Source organism: Esox lucius, chromosome 8 (genome assembly GCF_011004845.1).
Source record: "Esox lucius isolate fEsoLuc1 chromosome 8, fEsoLuc1.pri, whole genome shotgun sequence".
NCBI lineage: Eukaryota > Metazoa > Chordata > Actinopteri > Esociformes > Esocidae > Esox > Esox lucius.
The window spans coordinates 10,597,677-10,613,902 of record NC_047576.1 but is presented as its reverse complement, the minus strand read 5'-3'; the positions used below and the strand labels follow the sequence as shown (position 1 = coordinate 10,613,902).

Sequence of the window (16,226 nt, the reverse complement as noted above, 5' to 3'; positions counted from 1 at the left end):
TAATAAAACTTGAAACATGACTTTATTAGTGAAAAATATTTTACTCATTTGACAGTGATGCATGATGTTCTATTTCAAAATAACAATTACAAGAAATAAATTATACACTTGTATAAAATGTAAACTATTGCTTTGGCAGATTTAGTTAAAACTAAATAATGCAGAGCTTCAGTCAGTGTTCCAAAAAGATCACGCAAAGTTCCTTCCTCAGTGGTATCAAACATAACTGAGTTTCTTAATTTGTGGAATAAAAATAAAAATGTAACCTACATGATTATGTTGCAAGAAGTGCTTTTTAAGCAAAGGCCTTGTGCATGGGATTACAGCATTGAAGAGAGCCCTTACTAGTCTTACAAAAATAATTTGGTCTCAATTTCACTGACAGAGGTCAGTAAGGTTATTAGCCTATTCCAGGTCAGCCACAAGCTCATAACGTGCTTTATGTCTGTACAGACAATAGTGCTGAACAATGAACACCACATCGAAGAATATGGAAAGCAAGCCAAGTCCAGCCTTTGTGGGGTCTCCAAAGATGAGCTTCCATTCATCTAGAAAACAGAAAAAAGATTGATACACTGGCATTGATGTCAAATTATGTATTCATCTGTAAACATGTAATTAATATGAAAAACAACATTGAACTGTATCACTATTTCAAAATACTATTATAACAATATCTTGATTGAGGACACAGTTACCTTACCATTGACCTCAACCTGTGAACCATTAAAGTTGTGGTCACATTCTCTGGATGAAAACCCAACTGTTAAAGGATGTCAGGCTGTCTTTTAAATGTTTCACTGACTGTGGCCCGCATATTCAGTAAATGTAGCACTTTGAGATGTATAAAACAACCTGCCAAGCCTTAAGTGCTCTTAGAGAAGCATGGGCAGCCTTACCATTGTTATACGACTGAAGAAACATCTGAATGAGACTGAAGCTGCCTCCTATGAAGTCCAGTAACACATTGCCAATACTCCACCCCTCTGTACTTTGCCTTTTATAGTTCATGTAGGCCTTTAGACACACACAGACAGTGTACGATGAAAGACAATGTACTGTGGTGATTAAAGGAAAACAATATCATACATGTAAAAATGAGTTCATATCTACTTTAATAATGACTAAATGTGAAAATTAAGTATTCAATATACCTGTGGGATGTATTTGACAAGGGTTACACCTAACTTGATGTAGGAGAAATAGTAGAGATATTCCAGCCAGGTGATCTTTTTGGCCACAGCAACAAAGAGGGTCACAAGGGCAAATGTCCATCCAATCACCAGAAGACCAGTAGCTATCCAGGACACTTTCTGTCCTCCTCTCTGTAATACAGACATGACTTTCAACATGCTTCTAACCACAAATATACATTTTAAAGAACTGTCAGAACCATTACTTCCTTCTCAAAATGTTGCCAACAATCAAAGATTATTATTCGGCCAGCCAGCCTGTCACATCGACAGGTCCATACGATAACGCTGAACTGTCATTGTTGGGTAGATGGGTTAAAGCATAGCAGTAGAATGTTAAACTAACCTGTATTTGGCAGAACTATAATGTCTTAAAAAGTTAAAAAGCCTTGAATGTGCGGGCTAGATTATCATAAAAAACAAACTACTTTTGTTTTCCTCACCTCGTAGATGGCACACTGATAGATATACACCAGAGTCAGCACCACAGCATGAAGACTGAAGAACACATCGTTGGCATCCACTGGGTTTACACCATTTGGATTGTTCTTCACAAACTCCTCCTGAAAATAAAAATATATGAGTTGCATATGTAGATTTCAAGTCAGGATTTGGATCTTAAAAAGTCAGGATCTTAAACGGGGAGTGCATGATGATTTTTTATTATACCTTTATGTATGGAACCCAGAAAAGGCCTACATTGAATACACTGTAGGCAATGAAGCCTGTCAAGTTGAGTGCCAGGAAATCAAAGTTCAGCCCCACCACACTGTCAAATAGACAAACGTAGTCATTAATCGAATCCAGTCATGGTAGAGATTATTATTTATGGAGGAATAAGTGTGAGAGTTACCTTTTTCTTCTCCAGTTCTCAAAAGCTTGTGGGTAGAATGAGATAGACCATGCAAGGAAGTAAATCCAACCAATGACTTGGTTAATGATATCAATGACGTTGCTTCTAATGACCATGAAACGAATTCTGGTCTTATTGCTGGAAAAAACAAGATCATTTGAGTACATTCGGTTGGTTCAAAACCTGTGTGAAATATGACATACTCATAACTGAAATTCACTGAGGCCGCTTACCTTACAATGTCCGTATTGTTGCTGTATAAATAGGCTGTTACTTGACCCACATGTTCTGCATGAACCTCAAAAGTGCTTGATGTAGCATTTACACGTAACTCTACCTGGATATCAGATGTACAGCTCATAACATTTCATAATATACACAACTGCTTAATAGTTTGGGGTCACATAGAAATGCACTTTTTCCCCATGAAAACATACATGAAATTATTTTGAATAGGAAATATAGAAAAATGATTGACCAGGTTAGAAATAATTATTTTTAATTGAAATAATAGGGTCCATCAAACTTTGCTTTCATCAAAGAATCCTCAATTTGCAGCATTTACAACCTTGCAGTAAGTGTGCACAGAGGCCTCCCACTCCCACCCTTCATTTTCTGGTTATCGCCATTTCCAGCTATAAGTCATTTACAACAAGGTCTACACTGCATTTCTGATCAGTTTGCTGTTATTTTAATGGACAGAAAATGTGCTTTTCTTTCAAAAACAAGGACATTTCTAGGTGACCCAAAACATTTGAACAGTAGTGTATAAACACACAATAACATTTTATATAAAAGCAGGGTAAATGTTACATATGTCTATAACAGAGTTGATAGTCCTGAAGCTTTACAAGTGGTGGTCAGTTTATTCAAATGTAATATATTCAAAGATCAGATTGCTTTTTTTTTATTAATTGAGTTTAAGTGGCATAAAAAGAATACCTGCTCAGGAAGTTTTAGTATGGAGGTGACATCTGCAGAGGAATCAGTGAAGTGAAAGAGAATGAGAGCTGACACATTCAGACGAGAACTGCAAAAAGAGAGTAACGCAAAACAGTGCATCACAACATTATCATACATCACAGTAAGCTGATAAGGGCCTACAGTACTGATACAAACTGCCAACAGACGTTGAGCTATATCATACGACAACTTACCTAGATGTTATGGTGATATTGGCTGAACCTTGGTCCTCCAGATCGATAATGTCTGGGGCAGAGAGAGATACACTTCCACCTGTTTAAAGTATATGAGACTGCAGTATTCAGACATTGCTTTTTAAAGTGGTTATCGCCCAGCCTATTAATAAAAGTAAAATAAAAAGGAAAGACTCACCACATGATACGGTAACCGTACAAAGTGTCATGACCAAGATTGACAGAAAGTTCGTAACTTCCATCTTCAGTGCATGTGCCTTAAAAAGTGACAGTGAAGAAAAGATGAGGGACCAGTGCCGACCAAACAAACTGAATTAGGTAAAATTATACTGCCATACAAAGCCAGAATTACAACAGCAATGTGCCATAGTCGCTCGCTGTAAACAGCTTGCTACATGTCTGCGTGTAAACAATTTATTAACGCTATTTCAACACAGCAAGCTATTTTATGTTCACACTACCGCAGCTGTGTTACTTACTTTGTTTCCTTCTGCTTCCGTGAGCTTGCACTAGGTCATATGACTAAGACGATCCTACTTGTTACAGAGATCGTTTTTGGAAGATTGCAAACACCACTTAATTCGTATTAACACCCATTTGTTAAGCATTCGGAGATATCCGTACGTTGCCAGTGGGCAGAGTAGTGCATTCTGGGTAAGTCTGGGACAAACGAGTGAATGTGAGTGAACTGGGCGCGGGTACAAATACACAGCATTATCACGAATCATACGAAAAAGACAGATAACATTAGAAATCCATTTTCGAGGAATAATATAGTGGTACTTGTTCATTGTAATTACGTATCGTTTTTTTAATCATGACATTAACTTAGCAACCGCTGACGAGCTATGACAACCTAAACTCGATTAGGTGAGTAATCTTTTGGGCGGAGCGTTATTCATTTAATGACCAATGGGATATGCTTGTGTAATAGTCTCTGGAGAGCGTTCAAGAATTTTAACTTGGGATGAAGAAAGTGTAGTTTTAAAAACAGCAGTTAATTAAAAACCTCTAACTATCTAAAATGAAAGAACATAAATGAATCACCTCAATACTAAAATATATCTTAAATTAAATAACTTAAATGAATAAGTTGAATACTAAACTGCAAGTGGTGGGAGACTTTGTCCTAAAATTGCTTTCATTTACATAGCAAAATGTTTCACAGTATGCCTAGTATGCTATATTTTGTTTTAATGTAGGCCTGTCTTCATCAGCCTTCACTTGATTTCATAGCTCTAACCAGAAAAGCTGAAAAAACACATTTGTGTGGTGACATCTGTTGTCATGTATGGTCACATCAATTTTCATGTATGGTCACATCAACTGTCATATTTAAAACACCATAGCCTATTATAGATGTAATAATTGTTTAGTGAAAATGCACAATTGCAGACCATTTTGACACATTTTGAAGTTTGAATCTTATTCCAAACTGAAAAGGGGAAAAATGAGTTAATCTTGAACTAGATTTTTGGAATAGGAAAACATAAGCATCCTTGTTCTAATGTCTGAATTAGACATAGCTTGTTTTTAGACCTTTTCTTATCTCATTGGTAGATATTTTCTTCAACAGGCATTTCACTCTTGGAGACCTAAGGCTTGTATACATTACGCTTCATTTCCAGAGACATCAATAAAGACTTGAGACCCTAGATTATTTTGTTGTGTGTACTTGCCCATCCCAGATGAGAGCCCTCCAGACAAAGAGAGCTAGGCTGGTTTGTAAAGCCAGTGCCTTTCCGTTCACCTTCACACCCCTGGGCCAGACTGAACATAATCACAGACTTTGCTGAAGAGATAAGTTTTTACTAAACACTTCAAGGTTGAGACTCAGTGTCACTGGACCCCCCTGTCTCAGCCCCAAGGTTTTACGCTGCTATGTTATTGTGCCGGGGGAGTAGGGTCAATTCTCCTTCTCCATTGTAAATCTAAGTAGTGCGCTCTCTACATTTTCCTTGTCTCCTGCTCCGTTTAAAATCAGGAGGACATAAGGTCTTGGCAGCCACTGTGCTTCAACACAGTTGTTGTTTGCTCCTTGGGGTTTTAGGCTGGGTGTTTTGTAAAAGCACTTTGTGACAACTGCTGATGTGAAAAGGGCTTTATAAGTACATTTGATTGATTGATTTATCCTGTAGTTCTCAAGAATGATCTGCTACCATAATAGTGTTGGTTACAACTACTTCAATGAAGTGAAAGTATACTCATTTAAAAAATATATTTTATCCTGTAGTGAAGGAGGAAGCTGCATACATTGTAGGTTCTTCTTTCTTTGGAATTAACACTGGACTATGTTGTATCATACAAAGCATCTATAAATCATGTGGACCTAGTCTATACTTGACAGTGGGATCTCCATAGATTCTTTTTCAACATTTGTTACATTTATCTGGCAGTTTCATGATAGTTTTGACCTGAAGACAGCCACCCAGTTACTGCCATAATATTTGATGTAGTAAACAAAACCATGTTATATAGAATTTTTCCAAGACTTTGATAATACTACTGCACATGAAAGGTGCTATGGAAAAATAAAATGTTTCATTACTTTTCAAGAAAAGTAATAATAATTACATTTTCAAAATTAGTAGTTAACATTTCGAAAAATATTTTTTCCATGTAACTATAGTTTATGTTTCAGAAACAGTTTACTTTATTCCACAACTTGGACTACCCCACACATTATAGAAATAATTGTATACATGATTTATGCAGAGATTTACAGGTATGCACGTTTGAAAATTCAGCCCTTGATCCAGTCTTCAATTCTGGATACAACCAGGACCGACCCTGCATAACTTCAGAAGCAAGCCAGCAGCTGGATGCTTGCTGAAGTGTTCTCTTTTCAATGAATGCTAACTAGAGTCCAATAACAAATGTTTGAGGGTAACAATATATTTCCAAGAAAACAACAGTAATAGTTTTTGCAAGTAATACAAGATATTCACACTTTTGTGTTGGCTGATATCAAGTAATCTTAAGACTTTTCTAAGAAGTAATCCAACAAATGTTTCCCCAAATGTCAAGTCGAAGCTAAAAAAAATAATATTAATCTCAGTTCAGTTCAGGATGTCATATTGTGACAAGTCTTGTCAAGAGTTATCTTTACCAGGAAAATGTTCTCTAAACAAATCGTGTGCAATAATTTATACCTATTGATGGGGAAATTGCATTTCGGAACATACCTCAAGTTCTTACATGTCCCTAAGCAATGTTGCAATATCCTTGTGCGAAAACTTTCAGTACACCCGTACCTTTACCAGCTCATTAAATGACTACAATAAGAATCACGTGCATAACATGGTGACTAGAGAGGGTCCGGCCATCCATAAAAATGAAAAACTTTTTTTAACACTTGTGTTGGTCTTAACAATTTGGTTGTAGAGGTACGGTCAAAAGATCTACTCAAGGCTCTCTAAAGAGAGATTATTGGTGCCCTTAAGTCTGACAGGGGTTACAAATCCATTTGTAAGCAATTTGAACTAAGTAATTCTACTGTCCCATGGGTCATCTAAAAATGGAGACCAGGGGACAAATTTATCAAGGGTGCCTAATCACAGATCTGTGTGTAAAACACACAGATGCGTGTGACTGTATGCAGGGTTGAATTTATCAATGCTTGAGAATGTCTGTAAACATAGACTATTTAATATGGAAAATATATTTTGTCATAATATTGCTGGTGGTAAACGTTATTTTCTTCATACACGTTTCAACCAATCAAACTGCTAAAATAATGTAACTTGACTCTAGCCGGCGTGATCATTTGGTGGATGATCATGTCACAGTCACCAACTCCATTATTATTACATTCTAATGCTCTTCCCAAGACATCTAGGTCGCTCTAAAGTTTATCCAGCTAGAGGTGGCTCTGTTAGCAACCTGGACATCAGCATTCCACTTCTCAGCTAGCATCTGGCTAAACATCACTCAATACCCAGCTCACATCCAGCTGAACAGAATTCAACACCTGCCAATTAAAAAAATCCCCCAACACTCTTCTGTCCTGCTCAACATCCACTCAAGGGCTCTCACTAACTTTGACATCCAGGTGACACTGCTTGACCTTCATGTCACACTTAGGGATCCAGCCCCTGCTGGAGAGATCTGACCTTTTTTGAAAAAAAAAGTATAGAGGTCCAGAAGACATTGTTTTTAAATGCCAGCAAAACGACAATGTCACAACTGTCCTCTCTTTAGAAAGGTTTCAATATTTACTGGTCAAGCCATCAACAATAGAGCATGCAAAGTAAATCATCTTATCATGCATTCAGCATGTCAAACTATAGCACCTATGCCTATGCATATAGTTTTCCTAAATTTGGGGTTTGTGTCGTTGTATTTCATACAAAGGCTTAAAGCAAACAGATTCGATGGACGGCAGAGTGTCTGGAGGTTTTCGCTCTCACATTGTACTTGATTAATAAAGTCATTAATTAGCTAGGATCTCCCCATATTTGGTTGTATAGGTCCCAATTGGAAAGGAATTGCCACAAACCAGGAAACACTGTGGAATCAGTTTGAAACCTGTGGCTTAAAAAGACGATTTGAACATGTATTGGTAATTAGGGGCGTGTCGAAAAGCATATGACCAAATTATGCAAGAGCACTGAGGCCTCAATCGCACTTGCAGTATTTATGCACTCTGGTACATGCATATGGGAATTTCAATTTCGTTTATAAGTACAAAATAAGGATCATTGTTATGCACGTTTGCATGAGTCAACTGTCAGAATATTTAAGCACATGGCTGCCAACACCTGGAAGAAGTCCAAAATTACTGGAACAATGTGCTTTAGACAGATGAGTCGAAAGTAGATTTGTTAGGCTACAATGCCAGATGGCATGTTTGGCAAAAACAAAACACTGATTGTCATCAGAAGAACCTCATACTGCAAAGCATGGAACTCAACAGTAAGGCATGTTGGTTTCGGGCTGCTTTGCTACAATACCTCAAGGCCTAGCCAACTTGCCATAAATTCCATATTTTACCATAAAATTACTGAGGAATGTGAGGCACTCTGTCAAAACGGAGAAGCTCCCAACTGAACATGGATCTTGCAACAGAACAATTATCTAAAACACACAATCAAAGATACAACACATTGGCTCAAAAATTTAAATAATAGAGGGTTATGGAATAGCAGAGTCCAAGTCCAGAACAAAAGACAAAGGTGTATACTGTGAGGGATGGTCACTAAGGCCCATTACTACTGGATATCAGGGTGTAAACAGATCCTTGCCTCCTGGGCCCCCTAGATAAATGTAACAGGGCCCTTCATGCTGGGCCCCCCAAATAAATGTAACAGGGCCCATCATGCTGGGTCACACAGATAAATGTAACAGGGCCCTTCATGCTGGGTCACACAGATAAATGTAACAGGGCCCTTCATGTTGGGCCCCTTTACATAAGTTTGATTCCTGCTTGAATCCAGAACCAAACATTTTCACTAAGAAATGTTCTGGGATTTTGAGAGGAAACTTGAAATTTGTGAGAATTCATTCATCATTATTATCACATTTATAGGGAACACTAAGGCTGTATACAAGTTTAAATGCGGAATCATTCACTGATATAATATTAATTAATCTGTCTTGGGTTTAGATTTTGTTAAGAACCCCACTGTAGTGTATTTGGTGGGGGTATTTATGTTAGTTATATTATGTTAGTTAAATGTATACACGCATATTAAAATTACAAAAGACTAGAACATGGCAAAACATATGTTTTAAAAGTATTGGCATCCCTGAAGAATATTTAAAATAAAACCAAATAAAGTGGGCACTGTTGAGACAAAAATGCATTATTTGGTGACAACAGGAACTACATACAAGGCAAAGCACCTGAAACCCACAGTGAAATATGGTGGATTATTGATGCTTCAGGGCTGTTTTGCTACTAGTGGTCCAAGAGCTCTTGTTAATATTGATGGCATAATGAATTTCACTAAGCTTCAGGGTATTTTAGCGCAAAACCTAGTTGCCTCTGCCAGGCGATTGAGAGTTAGCCATGGATGGACCTTTCAACAAGGCAAAGTTTTTAGAATCACCATGTCAATCTCTTGAATTCAGGTGAAACCCTGTGGTATGAATGGAAGAGGATAGTCCAAAAAACTTGTGTTTTTTTTTTAAGTATCATACTACTCATTGAAATGTTTAAGAAACAATTATTTAGAAATAAAAGTATGTGGTTCCCCCTTATGCTTGAGCTCATAACTTCAGTTATTGTTTGTGTTGTTTATTTTCTGTATTCACTTTTGTTAAATTTCATAAAGGGTGCAAAAACTTCTTGAGTTGATTGTAGCTCCGGGATAAACATATTTTCCCGACAGGGTCCTGAATACTGGGACCCCTGGATATTTGCAGAAATGGTCCTACATGCTGGGTCAACTGTATCAGTGGTTTGTGCTGGGTCAACTATATCAGTGGTTTGTGCTGGGTCAACTATATCAGTGGTTGGAACTCAAATTGGAAAATGTATTGTTTTCCAGAGATCTTTATTAAACAACAAGTGCAGAGCACTCGAGCATGTCACTCTCTTTGGAGCAGTCACTGAGGCAGAAATACAACTGCTGAGCAGAGAACACAATGAATAGAGAACGCCAAGGCGCTTTGACAAATTCCAGTAATTAATGAAATTGTTATACATTCACTCTGACATGTATTGTTCACATTGATCATTGTGAAGGCATTCTGCCTGTGTCTCTGTATTGTCAGCCCTTGGCTCCCCTACCTGAATTCATGGGCTAATACTCATTTTGGCTAAGGGGCCTAGCAAACATCTTGCCCCAGGGCAGATAATAATATACAGTGGAAATAAAAAGTCAACACACTCCTGTCAAATGCCAGGTTCTTGTGATGTAAAAGAATGAAACAAAGATAAATCATTTTCCACCTTTAATGTAACCTATAAGGTGAACAATTCAATTGAAAAACAAACTGAAATCTTTGAGGGAGAAAAATAAAAAACTCACAATAACCTGGTTGCATAAGTGTGCACACCCTTAAACTAATACTTTGTTGAACCACCTTTTGATTTTATTACAGCACTCAGTCTTTTTGGGTAGGAGTCTATAAGCATGGCACATCTTGACATGGCAATATTTGCCCACTCTTCTTTGCAAAAGTGCTCCCAATCTACCCGATTGCAAGTACATCTCCTGTGCACAGCCCTCTTCAGATCACCCCACAGATGTTCAATTGGATTCAGGTCTGGGCTCTGGCTGGGCCATTCCAAAATGTTAATCTTGTTCTGGTGAAGTCATGCTTTTGTGGATTTGATTGTGTGCTTTAGGTTGTTGTCATGTTGAAAGGGGAACTTCCTCTTCAGCTTTCTAACGGACACCTGAAGGTTTTGTGCCAAAATTGCCTGGTATTTGGAACTGTTCATAAGGCCCCGGTTCCAGCTGGAGAAAAACAGCCCCAAAGCATGAAGCTGCCACCACCATGCTTTACTGTGGGAATGGTGTTCTTTGGGTGATGTGCAGTGCAGTTAAACTTTGGTTTCAACAGACCATAACACATTTTCCCACATGCTTTTGGGGAACTTGATGTTTGTTTTTGCAAAATTCAGCCAGGCTTGGATGTTTCTCTTTGTAAGAAATGGCTTTCGTCTTGCCACCTACCCCATAGCCCATTCATATGAAGAATACGGGAGATTGTTGTCACATGTAGCACACAGCCAGTACTTGCCAGAAATTCCTGTAGTTCCTTTAATGTTACTGTAGGCCTCTTGGAAGCCTCCCTGACCAATTTTCTTCTTGTTTTTTCATCAATTTTGGAGGGACTTCTCTATTGTGCCATATTTTCTCCACTTGATGATGACTGTCTTCACTGTGTTCCATGGTATATCTAATGCTTTGGAAATTCTTTTGTACCCTTCTCCTGACTGATATCTTTCAACAATGAGATCCCTCTGATGCTTTGGAAGCTCTCTGCAGACCATGGCTTTTGCTCTGCAATGCAACTAAGAAAATGTCAGGAAAATCCTAATAGAACAGCTGAAATTTATTTGTGATTAATCAGAGTCACTTTAAATGATGGTAGATGTGTAATGACCTAACATGCGTTTAAATGTGATTGGTTAATTCTGAACACTGCCACATCCCCAGCAACAGAGAGACCTGGGGTGGGGGGGTGGTGTTGGGGGTGACAACAGAGAGATTGCAGGCCTCTGGAAAAGATATCAAATCCACTGTTTATATTCAGGTTTGCACTGGATTGAGCCAAAGAAATCTGTTCTGTAGAATTGGGTTTTGAAGCTGCCAGATTTCTCTACCAGTAATGGAAGAGGGGGTGTGGCTGATTGAGGGTTGGTGGAGGGCTGAATATGGTATCAAATAGCAGCTATAAAGTGACAGGGCACTCCACAAGACAAATAAGCCTGAGAGCATTTCTGCAAAGATAGTTTGTAAGTTTGGACAAGCTTATTTGCTGCATGCTTTGATTTGTTGATGTGTGTAGCCTTATGTTTTGACGTTTGTCAGATGTGTTAATGCTCACCAAGTACTTGTTTATATGCTTGCTTCATTCTGAATTGTAACTTACTGCATAATGCTGAAAACATTCTAGACTTTTACATTGATGCTAAGTTGATGCAACTGGCTCAAGAGACACAGGTTGGTGTGATATAATTTATGCAAGGCTGTTCGTTTTTATTAGAACATAAAAACTATAGCCATAGCCATTACAGCTGAAGGAAACAGCTGCAGACATCTGGATCTAGTTTAGAGCATTTTGTTTTTGTAATCAGGGGGTCATGTTTGGTGTCTAAAATGAACACATATCAGAACTGTAGATGGGGTGGTCTTCAAAATAAGGCAGTCCCAGGAAAACATAATGAAGATGGTGTGGATGTAATAAAAACAGATGATTTTTTAAGGATTTACATTCTTGCCCTGTTTTTGCAGTGGACTTCGCACTACAGAATCAGTGACACCATGAGGTTCCAGGCTTTGTTTTTTCTCCTGCTTCTGGCATGCATGTACCTCAGCCTAGCTCAAGGTAGGGACTAGTAAATCTACTGTACTGTAGTTGTTATTCTGTAATACCATAATAGTCTAACATATAAACTCATTGTCATTAAGTTAATCTTCACTGTATTGGTTTAATAGCATATAACCTATTGTTTATCTGGAGTTGTTTTTCTTGCTGTTTCATAATTTATGTTTTGTTGAATTTTTTTTAGTTCTTATAGTCCTCTCAACAGTCTGTAAACTAATGAGTTGTGGCAAATTGCAAACCTATGCAACAGAGAGCATAATATTGTGGAAAGAAGCCCCTATGGGTTTCATTGTAAAGTGGGATATACATTTTCTTCCATTAGTCCACAATGTGTCCAGAAGAGATACATTTGTTGGCACCAAATAATTATTTACCTGATAATTTTACACTATGTGATCTGTTTGGATCTGTGATTTTCAACACATTGTTTTTAATTACCTGACATTAAATTTCACAAACCATTTGAACAGTTATGTATCTAGCTAATGCTTCAACTTCAAGTTGCTCTAATATTTGTATTATTAGACAATGATAATAAGAAAACTCCAGGACATATTTCTTTGTTAAAAAATGAATAATTTCCCAGAGAGCAATCATTGTACTATTTTGCTATTATTATTGTTCCCAAAGATTGTGCAACTGAAAAGTCCATCAGTACAGTATTAACTGTTACAGAGAAATGCAAGCACAAAAAGAGTATAACAGGAACCATTTCTTTTTCCCCTGGTGGTTGTCAGGCTCGTTTGAAAACTGCTGTCTTAAGCACGTTGCTGGACTGAAGAAGAATATGAAGAGGAATGTGGTGAGCTACAGGAAGCAGGAAACAGATGGTGGTTGCAACATCAAGGCCATTGTGTGAGTGTGTTAGAACATGTCTTCACCTTTTGTACTTTAATCCCTAACTCCCTAAACAACTCGGCATCCGTATGCAGCCGTTCTGCTAATGTCTGCCCTGCGAAAGATGACTACGATGTAGAGTGAGTGTCTGACGCAAAAGAACATTTCCTCCCCTGTGTGCCTCATATTCATAGGTTCATAATGAAGAAAGGGAAGACTGCTTGTGCCAACCCCAGTGAGGTCTGGGTGCAGAATTTGATGGATACCGTCGATAAGATGAAAAACACCACAGGTACAAATGTAACTCTTATTATTCTCTTGTTCTCTTATTATACAAATTCTCTTATTCTCTTACTCTTATTATACAAATGTAATTATCTTATTATTAAACAAATAATCATGAACAAAATCATAAACAAAATCATGACTGTCTGACAATTTTACAGTACCTAATCGTGGCCTTTTTATCCATAGCTTCCTAAACAAAGATGATGCACCGATTTGGTTGAGCAGTTACTTCGTTGGAGGATCTAACCAATGTTTTTGCCAGTATAATGTATCTCAAGTCAAAGGTGTAATGTGTGGACAACTATATAACAGTCATATCCTTCTTTTGCTACAGTGTGAACGTCTTCATTATATTACTCATTATAACATAGTTTGGCTTGATGACATTATATCACTTGCTTTTGTGTGACTACCTGAGATTTCATGATTAAGGTGGCAATACAGCAGTGTAGCTATACGACAATACTGTATTACTGTATCAATGTTAACATTCAGTACCTGCTAGTAATGAGCCACTTGGCAGCTTTAATGTGTGTGTCTATCTGTCTGTGAGTGTGTTTGTTTGTCTGTAAGTGTGTGTGTGTGTGTGTGTGTGTTGTTCATCTTTAATACAAAGCAACAGTTTATGTTCAAAAACATATTTTATGTCAAAACAATATTCACTTTTGTAATAAACAAAATTTTGATATGCCTCATTTAATCTGGGATATATCAATTTAATTCTGTGTTATCAGATATTTTTCATTATGGAAATGAACTTTCAGGAGGCAGAATCAATTCGTAATAAAAATATTTTGTAGGGCAACATACAGCAACTTCCAAAATGATTGGTGACCCTGATAAGAGGAATCAAGGGATGATCCTTTTGGGCAGATATGAAGACCATACATACTGCAAAACATTGTGGTGAATCTTTCATGTCTATTTGGCTTCCTCTGGGCGTGCGGCTCTTTTTAATGTCAACAGCATTTTAACCTTTAGCCAGTACCAGGAAATATTTACCAGAGACCTAGTTGATTCTGGCTGGAGGCTGAAAGTACAAATGGATCTACTAGAAAATAAAAGTCATTGACCCTAAACACACATCGAAATCTACAAACAATCTCTTTTTTTTTTTTTTTAAGAAAAACCTTAGTGTTGTTATTCTTCAAGGAATGTGTACACACATACCGGAAACCAGGGTCGGAAATAAGAGGTTTTTTTTATGTTGGTTTATTCCCTTAAATTGTTAAAGAAATATTCAGCAAATTGGAAAATTACTATCACAGATCTAGATGTGTTGTTTATTTTATGCATCCTATTTTGCAGATCTTTGTTGAGTGCCAATTATTTTGGAGGTGATTGTATGTAATCGTGTTTATAATAGAAGGAATGTCAGATAAAGTATGTACCAATATCTAAGTTTAAAAAGTTCAAGATCAAAATGTTTATTTGTCTTTTGCAATAACAAAATTGTTACAGCAATGAGATACTTAGTTTTCCTACTCCTGACTGTGCAGTTAAAAAGTAACAGTAATTATAATTTAAAATAATAAGATAACACAATCAATCAATAATAACACTATACAAAAACACACATCAATAATAATAACTATACAACTATAAAACCGTAGTGCAATGTAAAAGTGGCAGAAGTGCATGATATAAGTGGCAGATGTGCATAATATAAAGTTACAGGTGTGCATGGACTATGGATGGAAGGGAAGATGAGTTCCCGAGTTGAGAAGCCTTGTTTATGTGAGTCCTAGTGAAACAATACATTTTCATTTGGGCCCAGGGACAAAAAAGGAACACCAATATCTCTCCTTAACAGAGAAAAAAATAATTGTCAAGAGACTCAGATAATTGGCAACAGAATATCTCAGAGTGCCATTACAGTATATCACGCAACATGAAAAAACATAATAAAACAAACACAGCTTGGATAATCTGGAACATGCCTAATTTGGCACCACAAAAGTGTGAGGACATCCATCCATCACGACAGGGGGAAAAAGTCAGTCAGAGGGACAAACACTTCCTTGTGACTGCGCATAAAACAACAAAGAACCGGGAAAGGTGTAAGGTCAAACCATGACCGTGCTGATTTGTACTACAAACCTGACACATGGTCCTCAACCATCAGCAGCAGGCTATCAGGAGCTTGCATTAAGTGCAGCAGACTAACAGACCCCTCAGTCCTATATAGGTCCTATACCAGGGAGGGCAAGACAGTCACAAATGAGAGCTGGTATCATCTCACATTCCTACAGCCCAGCGCAATATGTCAGCCATAATATGTTGAGATCACATCCCTCAGAAATGAGTCAAGGTCTGACACTGCATGTCAAGCACAAGTCCTGGAACAGGACCACAATTTAGCCTGCAGGCACATAACCCACCACAGTTTGTCGCTAGAGCACAGTGAGCTAGGGCGACCCTGGCAGGCTCCATACCACATCCATACCACCCACCATGAGCCGTGATGAGCCTCAAGAGCCATCAAGTAGAGTCCCGGGAGCTGTGGGTATGCCACGCAGGGCTGTCACCTGGAATCCTGGGCCTCCTCACTTATAGAAGACACTGACAGGATTGCGATCAAGACTCAGACTCCTAAACGCATTGCACATGTTTTATGTTGATGAATGAGAAACTTGTCGATTAACTGGGTTGCAGGTCCTTTCTTGGTGCTGGATGTGATCCAAAACTGAAGGCAAATTATTCCACTTCAACAAGCTGAGTGAGTAGTTTGGCACTGAACTTGACTGGGTAATCTTTTTTCAATCCCTCAGGTATACATGTAATCAAAGGATCAAATTGAGGCAGTTGTCAATTGAACAAGAAGTCCAAACGCAATTAAATCAATGCCTCCAGAATCGAAGCAAGGCCTTTTACAGGGACTAATTAGGGTTACTA

General features: G+C 37.9%; 2 protein-coding genes across 4 annotated transcripts; one reads left to right on the top strand and one right to left on the bottom strand.

Annotated features, from left to right (window-relative positions):
* Positions 1-3: 3 nt before the first annotated feature.
* On the bottom strand, positions 4-3,841 carry ctns (cystinosin, lysosomal cystine transporter). Of its 2 annotated transcripts, XM_010871535.4 has the most exons (11): positions 3,683-3,841; positions 3,382-3,460; positions 3,204-3,282; positions 2,989-3,076; positions 2,280-2,383; positions 2,047-2,184; positions 1,863-1,962; positions 1,637-1,756; positions 1,155-1,325; positions 900-1,017; positions 4-548 (listed from the first exon to the last, which is right to left on the bottom strand). In XM_010871535.4, exons 2-11 carry the CDS (start codon positions 3,443-3,445, stop codon positions 406-408), a joined length of 1,125 nt encoding a protein of 374 aa, XP_010869837.1. In that variant the 5' UTR covers positions 3,446-3,460; positions 3,683-3,841; the 3' UTR covers positions 4-405. The 2 variants fall into 2 exon arrangements, with proteins under 2 accessions (XP_010869837.1, XP_012990398.1); XM_013134944.3 differs by having other exon boundaries at positions 3,382-3,691.
* Positions 3,842-11,562: 7,721 nt separating this feature from the next.
* On the top strand, positions 11,563-14,049 carry ccl25b (chemokine (C-C motif) ligand 25b). Of its 2 annotated transcripts, none has more exon segments than NM_001303703.1 (5): positions 11,563-11,613; positions 12,113-12,206; positions 12,944-13,061; positions 13,238-13,335; positions 13,518-14,049. In NM_001303703.1, coding segments are annotated over 4 exon segments (288 nt in total). In that variant the 5' UTR covers positions 11,563-11,613; positions 12,113-12,142; the 3' UTR covers positions 13,526-14,049.
* Positions 14,050-16,226: the final 2,177 nt, after the last annotated feature.

What these genes read in the sequence shown, in the direction of transcription:
- ctns (XM_010871535.4), bottom strand. Translation starts at nt 3,445, where the DNA reads ATGGAAGTTACGAACTTTCTGTCAATCTTGGTCATGACACTTTGTACG. An exon ending in TTGTCAAATACATCCCACAG is followed by an intron (nt 1,018 to 1,154) that starts GTATATTGAATA and finishes GTGTGTCTAAAG; the next exon opens with GCCTACATGAACTATAAAAG. An exon ending in TCTTCAGTCGTATAACAATG is followed by an intron (nt 549 to 899) that starts GTAAGGCTGCCC and finishes TCTGTTTTCTAG; the next exon opens with ATGAATGGAAGCTCATCTTT.
- ccl25b (XM_010871533.4), top strand. Translation starts at nt 11,798, where the DNA reads ATGCAACTGGCTCAAGAGACACAG. An exon ending in AACTGGCTCAAGAGACACAG is followed by an intron (nt 11,822 to 12,112) that starts GTTGGTGTGATA and finishes CTGTTTTTGCAG; the next exon opens with TGGACTTCGCACTACAGAAT. An exon ending in GTACCTCAGCCTAGCTCAAG is followed by an intron (nt 12,207 to 12,943) that starts GTAGGGACTAGT and finishes GGTGGTTGTCAG; the next exon opens with GCTCGTTTGAAAACTGCTGT.